Raw genomic sequence first — 9,911 nt, forward strand, 5'->3', positions numbered from 1 at the left:
CTATGAGAATGGTGATCCAGCATTGAAAAATAATTTTGAAGCTAATCTTCAGCTATTGAATCGAGCGATCCTCGACAATACAAAATCGACAGATACATCAGCTCGTATCAAATCCTCAGAGGGTACTCAATATCGCTATGACACTTTGCAAAAACTCCACGATGAGTCAGAAGCCGCATTCCAAAAGTATGGCGAAGCTCAGAGGAAGATGAGACGAAGCGAACTGTAAAGGGTAATAACTCAAAATCCGCAAGATCAGCGTTGAAGGCGGCAACCGCTGCCATGAAAGCGACCAAGGCTGTCTATCAAATCAAGGCTAAAAGCTACTCTGATGCTAAAAACTACACCGAGGTTGATCAATTCAGTGATCGACAAGACGAGCGCACGGTTCGCCAAACTGTGAATAACATGGTTGATCGAGTGGGGTCAGGGGTTAAGAGGAATCTTCAGGGTCGTGGGCTAAGAGGTGCTGGCGTCGCCCCGCTTGAAGGAGTTGTCCGTCGCGGGAGAATATACAACCTCAATGAGATTCAAGGTTTGGCCACCCCATCGGCATACATCTACCGTCAGCTGGGTAGTAAGTATATCAGAATTCCTGATCTTGATAACAAAACCCTTGTGATTGTTCAACCCAATCGCCGCAAATGCGACCCGAATGTCAAATCAGTGATAGTCTACAATCAATGATCCGAACTCTTGTGTATAAGAATCATATCAATTAAGCTTCATATGACAAGCTCAGTATTGATGATAGAAAACTGTTCAAAGAGATCCTTGCGATTACACATCTTCAGTATAACTTCCATGACCACCTTGAGGATCCGTTAGACTCTCTAAGAGCTGAATATGACAAGCTGAAAGGAGATCTTGAATTAGGCAATGATAATCCTTCAATCATCAAGCAACTGAAATCGCTTAGTGTGGATATGTACTCCAATCGTTTAATTTCGGATTCTGAGCTCAAGGATATTATCGTCCGATTGATATAAAGATGTTCTTTTTCGATCCCCGAATTATTTCCAGCTCAGGTGGTAGATATGGCGACAACGCTGATCTCAACGTCGCAGAGCTAAAAGCCATCATGAAAAATCTTATCATCCATGACCGCCCTCAAAAGACCCAGGCAGCTGTTTGGACAACGGATCTTGACAAGACGCTCCAGAAAACGGATGCGTCAACCCAGACGGAAGGAGGGAAAGTATGGGCATACTCAGCTAAAAAAAAAACCGAAGTCTGTAAAGACGTTTGCTATCTAAACAATACCAGATCTAACAGCTTTATTCGCCATTCCGCGATATATACTAATTTTTTTCTCTCCAACATGTATTTCCATGATAGCATCTTCCCCCGTCTTCGCATCTCTGATAGGAACGAGTGCACTATCTCCGAGAGCTACGATCTGATTAGCGCGCATGAATAAAGAAGCAATTGCCTGAGTAGGTTCATCAGCAGTTAAATTCGATTTAAGATCTTTGCTTGGTACGCAACCCATTTCTTGTATATTATTACCAAAGAAACTTCTTAGCATAGAAATCTGCTGATGGTTCTGGGTAATCAACTTTGTGTCTAAGGTAGTATCGATGACGTCTCTCCTCATCATTATGATCAAGATGACTAAAAGCCTTCAGAGGCGTTTGATCCCGATATTGCGCGTATCCACGAGCCCCGAAATCAACCTTGCGCAACTTTCCCGTATCAAGACGTACCCATACTCGATACTTCTTGCTCTTTAAAGGGCTTAACTCCCAGCGCTCAATCCTCATGACTCTATATTAGCCAAACGATCTTTTAATCTATCTATCTCACCCAAAAGATGCTGAATCATCTTCATATTATAAGCCGATATTCGACTGTAATCAACATTGAGCTGTTGCTTAGCTGGTTCAAGGCTTGGATCTTCTCCCTCTTCAATATCATCTCTGTAAAAGATCGATATCAAATCAGTTAGATGGGCTGAGACCAAAGCCTGAGCTATGAGACCAATTTCTTGTCCAGGCTTGTTTTCTGACTCGATCCAGTCATAGAGCTTGACCTCACAGCTATCGTAGAGCCGCTTCACACGATCAATTGGGCATGATTGAATATTCTTTTTAAGGCGTCGATGCGACGTCATCGCCATGGCTGTACAGGCAATGTATCCTCCGAATATACCCGCTACTAAATATGTGATCGGGCCAAGAGCGGATTCTGTAGCTCCACTATCTGCTCTGAGGCGATACACTGTCGTTCTGCCTGCTCCAAATACAAAACTGTTGCTGCCAGGGACGTGCAGCGGAGCTGAAGGACTTGTAGTACCAAGACCAACACGACCTGTGGTAGTTAAAATCATCGACGTCGAGTTATTGACCCCAAATCTGAGGTCGTTGTTTGTGATGTTCCCAATCCATGACGCGTTCGCTGTGGTTGATCGATTGCCATTATGGACTTCGATCTGGAATTGAACAGGAGTCGTATTCGACCCGGTCAGAGTCATCATTCGTGTGTAAGAACCATCAAGAAAGTCCAATCCACTACCAGTGATCGAGAAATATTCATTCGTTGCTGTAGAGTTGATCCCAAACTCTGTCAGCGATCCTACTGTTGTTATAGCTGATTGGTTTCCATACGCTAAAACCCCATTGATAACGCCGGAGCAGCTGATATCCCCACTCGCTGACAGATTATTGAGCGAGAGGGAAGTTGGAATAGATGTTAAAAAGCTTGATAGGTCATAATACGTCGAGCCCTGGCGCAAGTTCGTGCAAGTCAGAGTAGTAGCCGTTACCGAACTTAGGCCTCCGATATTCGAGCTTGAGTCGCATAATAGGAATTTATTTGGCGTTGCGGTACCAAAACTAACTCCGTTTATGTATTCAAGAAGGCCCAAATCGTATATAGTCCCGTTCTGGCGATATTCTCGACAATCGATGTAGCTTGAAGTGCCTGTTATCGATATCGAGCGCGATGAACCACTGAACGATAAATTTCCACCGATCGTGAGACCTGATAAAGATCCGAGAGACGTTATATTGGGTTGGGATCCGGTTTGTAGCGCTCCAGTAATAGTAGAAGCTCCAAAGCTATTAATTCCGCTAATATTGCCGGACGAATCGAGAATCAAAGTTTTGCTGTACGAAGCAGATCCCGCTATTACTCCGCTAAGGTAGCCCATCCTGTAATCATCCTTGCTCAAATATAGTGTCTGCGCATAATCGTATGTTAGATAACCACTCGAGTCTAACGAAAGATAGAATGAAGGATTATAAATGGCTGATTGAAATGTAGGCTGTGGATATGAAAAACCGGAACTCATTTTGTTTAATCCTATATAGATCAAACGATTTAAGTCATGAGTGCTATTCCTGACTTTGGCGCTTCGATTCCGAAAAAATTCAAGTCTGCTTCGATGGGTGATATACCCGCATTGGGTATGAAAGCTTTGTTTAGAATGATTGTGCTCGGCCCAAGCTTTTCAGGGAAGAACAATCTTTGTATGTTTATTCTCAAGCATTCTCCTCACGTATTTGCTCATCTAACTATCATTGCTCGTAATCCACAGCAGGAGCTTTATGAGTATCTCCGGGAAAAGTTGGAAGGATTCATCACATTTGCTGACCCAGATAGCCCTCCTAAAGTAGATCAGGTGCGTCATACTTTATTAAGCTCTAACAAACCGGAGCTTGTTATCATCGATGACTATAGCAATGATAAACTACTTCAGAAGAATATCTTCTCTCATTACTATACACGTGGACGACACTTTAAACTCTCAACCATATTCCTAAGCCACAGCTACTTTGCCACTGATAAGATAATTCGGTTGAATTTAGAGTACGTAGCGATTCTAAAAGCGAATTCGAAGCGTGATTTACAGATGGTTGTAAAGGATTTTAACATCAAAGGCGTTGATGAACGATCAATCGTCTATTACTACAATAAAGCCATGGAGCACAAAGGACAGATGCTGTTCGTGGATTCAGTCAAAGGTCAAATCAGATATAACTTCGATAGGCCGATCGATATTGGGCAATAATTTAATAATATTTTGAGTGAATCAATATACATAACCCATGTGCGCTTCGTTTGCTAAACTCGATTCCACTAACCTCGTTCAAGACGGATACAACAGCACATGGAAATACAGCTTCCCTGGTAGTGCTGCCGATTTTAAGGATGTAGCATGTGCAGTTCAATCGATTTCGATGTATAACTCTGAATACAACATTGACGCCGCTCAATTCTGGAACAGTTCCTTTAAAATTGAAGTTCCGACAGCTGGAACCACATCCACTGTATCTGTTGGCTTGCCTGAGGGGCTTTACAATTATACTGATATAAATCGAAGCATCCAGACAGCTCTCGTAAATGCTGGAGCGTATTTAATTAATCCATCGGGTGAGAACGTTTTCTATATTCAACTAACGGAAAACAGTGTGTATTATGCTGCTCAATTCGATTTTAGCGCTACTCCAACGACACTTCCTACGGCTGGTGGCACTTGGACACGACCGGCAAGTGGTCTTTATTTGTCAGGCGGTACTGGTTTGCCAACAACAACGCGTGTCCACTCAGTAATACAATTCCTCAGATCCATCCTACATCTTCTTACATCGTTCGTTGTGATCTAATTAAGAACGAGTATGTAGCCTCTGGTGATATTCTTAGTGCGTTTGATCGTGGTGATGCTCAGGTAGGTCAATTAATCAGCTATAAGCCAAGTCAATATGCCTGGATGAACTGTTATAATGGATCGCGCACATCAATCACGATTTCAATCTTTAATCAAAACGACCAGAAGGTTAATTTCCGTGATACTTCAGTCTCGATCATGCTTCTGCTTCGTCCAAAAAAATAAATAATCGAATGGCTAATTTTTTTATCCAACTCTCATAACCGAAAACTCCCCCCTCGCCGTTTAGCACGCAAAGCGGCCATTTTAGCCTTCATTTCAGGACTGCCTTTAGCTAATTTCTTAGAAACTCCTACACCATAACGTCTCTTTACCTCACCTCGCACTGACTTGATTAGAGTTTCATGTTCCGGTTTGCTTGCCTTTGATAGTAAAAACTTTTCACCTGCATCGACCGCATCGGTTAGAAGCCCCTTTCGCTTAGCATAGGATAGTGCATTCTTTGCCGCCTTCTTAACATCCGCTACCGAAATACGGCCACCTTCTTTCTCTACATCGCTGTCAGAGTCATATACTCCAACCCCTGTCAATGACTTAATAGCTGCTCTTGCGGGGATTCCTGCTCGAGGGGCTCCAAACGCTGTCGCAAGAGCCGGAACCGCCGCGTCTAATCCCTTTGAAAGCAATCCGCTGTCTTTTACAAATTTGAATGCTGTTGATAACCCAGATTTGATTTTACTCCAAATGGATCCCCCTTGGAGTTTCTTGTAACCTTTCTTGATCTCGTGTCTGGTAATGTCAAGTCTAACACCACGACCTGCCTTGTGTGCCTTTAGCGCTTTCTCATACGAAGCTGGGTGGAGATGGATAACAAAGCCTGAACCCTTGAGTTGATCAGATGTAAGACTTAGCTTACCTGTCTTGAGGGCTTTAGTCAGCTTGGGAGCTGGAACGTCGCTGGAAATCGTTAATTCACGATACATGATTGCAATATTCCCTGAAACATATTTAATACAGAATTAAAAAATTCAGATCTTTCATGTTCTTGAATACATTAGGTCTTTTGTGCTGCTTGGAATAGAGCCAAAACATACAGAAGCCTCCACAGTAATCGTTATACGTACCTTGATATTGTTTGGGATTATATCGCCCGACCCCATACTTAGTAGGCGCCGCTTCTCCCATGCTATCAAAATATTCTCCATTATGAACAGCCGTCCAGTGTCCTACATCGAGATTAGGCGGTCTAAGTAGAACCAGGTATGAACCTTTCTTCGGAAGTGGCTTTGCGATCTCGTTTGACTCAAATATACCATCGAGATGAACCCCAATACGCTTGGCAAGTTCGATGAGATCATGATCAGATGTGATAGGCTTGACGAGTTCCATAATATTAATTTTTGATAAAGTATATTACATGCCATATAGAATCTCAACGATGTCTGAAGCACAACTTTCCGACCAGTACCTTTACCAGAGCTCGCTCAAGAGTGATACGGAGATTAAGGTCTCCTCTGGCAAGCGCGTGTCTTTTGTTATCGATCTTAACCAAGGTTCATACCAAAACGGTGTTATCACTATCGACGCTACGTCTCAGCTTAATGGTAGTGAAGGATTTGCCTGCATCCGCGATGCTTACATTGTGCTACCATACAAGGTTTCGATGAAAAACACGCACGCTACAAATGTACAGTATGCAGCCAACCGATTTTGTGTTGGTCTGAAGTGTGGCAATTTCAATGTTATCGACTCGATGTCTCTGGAGCTAATGGTAAGACTATAGTTTCGATGGCTGATTATAAGCTGTTTTGGAACAATATCCGTGCTCAGACAGGGTACAGCCTTCAGTATGTTGAGAAGCATGGCGCTGAATCGTTTCTATACCCGGATGCTGCTCAATCAACCAAGTATAGTAGTACAGCTGCTACCACCGGAGACGGGTTTTCGAATAACACGGCAATCTCTACTACCTTCACCGCCGGTACTATTTCTGCTACGGCATCGGTAGCAAATGATGGTTTTACTAAGCGTCTTCTCTCGAACCCTCCTAATGCTGGAGCTGACTCATGTACGTCGTGGCCGTCTACTGGTGCTGCATCTGCCACGACTTTTATTGCTAATCGACTTGGTCGCGGTGCGTTCGTAGCTGGCTCTGGTTCATTTGGTGCTATTATGGGGACGTGGAACTATATTGCTCAAGATTAAGCTTACTGATTTACATCCGATTTTTAAGGAGCTTGACTTGATTGCTAATCCACAAATTCGTCTTCGTTTCCGCGTTAACCAGGGCACTTCAGCTATTGATGTTGATGCATCGAGAAATATGACGCTAACGGGAACAACATTATCGAGTGGCAATGTATGCCATGTAATGGTTGCTTCTGCGACCAGTCCAAACCCAATGTACAATGCTCTTAGTGTCGCTGGTTCGGTTGCAGTTTCTTGGGGTGCTGTGGTTAACTCGCTTGAGCCTACAATTGATGGAACCTACATGCCTTTCACGACTTCTCGACTGTATGTTCCTTTCGTTCATTTGCAGAACCCTCAGGATATCATCTCTAAACCGGTTAAGAAAGTCCGCTACAACGACTGTTATGCACAGTGGTTTTACCAGCGTGCTGGCATTGGCAAGCAGTCGACTCAGCTCAATACTGCATTTGATCTCCAGCTTCCGGCTTCCGTTAAAAATGCTATATATGTTATCCTCCTTCCTTTTGCCGAACAGAGCGGTAGTTTTGTTTCTGCTGCTGTCCAAGAGTTTCAGAGTCCTTTCGATTCGGCTCCTTGGACTCTTCACCCTGGTTCGAGCATTCGCAACTTCAACGTCCGCATTGGTTCGACTCAGTGCTTCGATATCTCCCATGACTACGATTTCCATCAATTTACAAACGAGTTTGCTAAGATTGCTTCGATTAATGGTGATCTGACTCCTGAGCTGGTGAATGGTCTTCTTGACTATCAGACGTGGTCTCTAACTAACCGCGTCCTTATCGCTGACGTTAGCCGCCTGACGGAGCGTGATATCCCTCAGGCCATTCAGGTCCAGGGTGTCAACGCTGGTTGCCAGGGAACCAACATGCTTGTATTGGTTGTGAGCGAGCAAGAGCTCTCCTACGATCGTCTAACGGGTGAAGTTCTTGATTTTACCACTGCTTAGATTTGGATTAAAAAAATAGATATTTTTTTAATTAGTTAGGACATTTCTCAATTACGAATGGGTTCTTACGAAGCCAATCGACATAATTAGAATCGGTGCGACTAATTTGTTTTAGCGTCTTACCCTTGTACTTGCCCCAACTCATCATATACGAGTTATCATTGGTTAGAAACTTGGAGTGGAGGAATATCTTGATTTCCTCATTAATATTGAGACTTGGTTGGTTGAGCATCCAGCGACAATAACCAGGATTAGAAGTGAATACTTCTTCGATCGGCGTGCCCTTGTATTTTCCAAAAGTTAGTTTGTTCGACATGTTATTATTATGTGTATCTATATACATGGGTCTCAATTTTTTTTTGAGAAAAATAAATTAACTATGAAATTCAGACAAAACCTGTTCTCAGTGGTCGAGCGGTTCTAAGACCACCCTTAGATCGAAAAGACGTGGCTTTCGCTCTCAGGTGGTTGAGAGGTTGCGTCGCCAAAATAGCACCTGGCCCGAAAGAATGTCCCAGGAATGTTCTTGGTGGTAAATTACGGTAAGGAAAAAACTGCCGGCGTAATGTTCCATGTCATACTACATGTACTATGGTTATCATGGGCACGGTGATCTGCTTCGCTGTGGATAGCTGTCCGACCGGTGGCTTCCAGGAGCTGATGAACACCAAGCGGCAGGCAGAACAGAATGGCCGAGCTGCTCCGGCACGAATAAGCATTAGCGGTAGCTCCAGTACCCTGCCCGTGACGCAGTCTGAGCAGCAGAAACCGATGAGCATGCTTCAGTCATTCAGGATTGTGCTCACGGACTTGAACGTCCTGGTTATGATCGCTCAATATGCTGCGAGCTTCGGCACAGAGCTACAGCTCAACAACATGGGAGCGCTCTACTTTTACACCAAATTCACCAAGAGTGGCTGCACCCCGACAGACGACAATATCTGCTACTTACTGTCGAAGACCAACGCCGCCACCGTGGCGTCGTCTTTTATACTTATGAACATGTTTGCACGCGCTCTAGGCGGCTTGGCGTCTGACGCAGTGAATCGCCGATTCGGCATGAGTGGCCGCAAGCGCGTACAGTTCACGTTGCTGTGTGTACTGGGCGCCTTGGTGATCACACTGAGTCAACTGGACTCGCTCGGCGCTTGCGTTGCGTTCTATGTGCTCGTCGCTATCGCCGCACAGGCGACCGGAGTCGCGTCCGAAATTCCCGCTTAAGCTAAATCAACAAGTAAGATATAAAAGTTGTGGGCATTAGAGAAATTACTGTATCACCGTATGTGGGAATTGATAGGAAATTTTTACATGGCGTGCTCACGAAACGTGTTTCCACAAAACTACTGGATCACTTTTGCTGATTTGATTCATATTTTTTTTTATATGACCAATGTTTTAGTTAACCCTTTCGCAGTGCGAGGGCGCTTTTCTCGCCCTTTAACACTATTACCAAAACAAGGTGGAAAATGAAAGAGCGAATTTTGCGCCCTTTTAGCTTTTCCTCCAACTCTGTCTACCATGTTTCGTAACTACCAATCGCAGCAGTGAATAGAAAGAGGTTGGAGGTAATTTTGGATCGTCTGCTCATCGCACAGTATTTTATTGCTCCAACGACCGTAATCGGCCCTTTCTACGCGGTCGTGCCATGGATCTAGCGGTCAATCGCCTGACAGCCAGTCACCAGAACATACAAAAGATAAGACGAATGCACCTCTCCGACCTCCCATTTCGCTATAGTGTACTCAACACTAATGCGCACTACCTTCACAGACACTGAAGATAAGCTGCTGGTGCAGATCGCCTTTCAATTCGAAAGGGAGGGCTTACGAATCACATGGGCCTACGTGGCTCGCCGAATGCAGACCAAGCGGCCGGCCCGTCAACTGCGGCTTCGGCTGGCTAGCATCAAGCGGACCCATGGAAAGGCGATAAGTGGCTTTCCGCCATGTTTTCTCCGCGGCATGACATCAAGGCGTCTTCTCGGAGCGCTGAGGTCACCACCACCACCACCCCTCGTTTTGCAGCAAGTCGTAAGCCAGCATGCCGACCTTCTGCTACTTCGTCAAATTCTCTACTTCTCGGCGGCGATCGCCACATGCCAGGTTCGTCTCTTTTGGGGATATTTGCATGCCGATCGTGAGACTG

At 44.5% G+C, this 9,911-nt stretch overlaps 5 protein-coding genes across 5 annotated transcripts; 3 read left to right on the forward strand and 2 right to left on the reverse strand.

The window, feature by feature from the left end:
- Window positions 1–1,759: 1,759 nt before the first annotated feature.
- Window positions 1,760–3,151, reverse strand: PITG_09329 (uncharacterized protein; the record flags this gene model as incomplete). The annotated part of the gene is made up of 1 exon (XM_002903562.1): window positions 1,760–3,151. One exon carries the CDS (start codon window positions 3,149–3,151, stop codon window positions 1,760–1,762), a length of 1,392 nt encoding a protein of 463 aa, XP_002903608.1.
- A 177-nt stretch (window positions 3,152–3,328) lies between these two features.
- PITG_09330 (uncharacterized protein) lies at window positions 3,329–4,012 on the forward strand (the record flags this gene model as incomplete). The annotated part of the gene is made up of 2 exons (XM_002903563.1): window positions 3,329–3,613; window positions 3,659–4,012. 2 exons carry the CDS (start codon window positions 3,329–3,331, stop codon window positions 4,010–4,012), a joined length of 639 nt encoding a protein of 212 aa, XP_002903609.1.
- A 37-nt stretch (window positions 4,013–4,049) lies between these two features.
- Window positions 4,050–4,834, forward strand: PITG_09331 (uncharacterized protein; the record flags this gene model as incomplete). Its single annotated transcript, XM_002903564.1, has 2 exons — window positions 4,050–4,507; window positions 4,552–4,834. 2 exons carry the CDS (start codon window positions 4,050–4,052, stop codon window positions 4,832–4,834), a joined length of 741 nt encoding a protein of 246 aa, XP_002903610.1.
- Window positions 4,835–4,866: 32 nt separating this feature from the next.
- On the reverse strand, window positions 4,867–5,998 carry PITG_09332 (uncharacterized protein; the record flags this gene model as incomplete). The annotated part of the gene is made up of 3 exons (XM_002903565.1): window positions 4,867–5,566; window positions 5,625–5,770; window positions 5,822–5,998. The coding sequence occupies 3 exons, from the start codon at window positions 5,996–5,998 to the stop codon at window positions 4,867–4,869; spliced, it is 1,023 nt and encodes a 340-aa protein (XP_002903611.1).
- A 399-nt stretch (window positions 5,999–6,397) lies between these two features.
- Window positions 6,398–7,766, forward strand: PITG_09333 (uncharacterized protein; the record flags this gene model as incomplete). Its single annotated transcript, XM_002903566.1, has 3 exons — window positions 6,398–6,613; window positions 6,669–6,743; window positions 6,810–7,766. 3 exons carry the CDS (start codon window positions 6,398–6,400, stop codon window positions 7,764–7,766), a joined length of 1,248 nt encoding a protein of 415 aa, XP_002903612.1.
- Between the last annotated feature and the right edge of the window lie 2,145 nt (window positions 7,767–9,911).

Source organism: Phytophthora infestans, genomic scaffold (genome assembly GCF_000142945.1).
Source record: "Phytophthora infestans T30-4 supercont1.14 genomic scaffold, whole genome shotgun sequence".
Taxonomy (NCBI): Eukaryota; Oomycota; class Peronosporomycetes; order Peronosporales; family Peronosporaceae; genus Phytophthora; species Phytophthora infestans.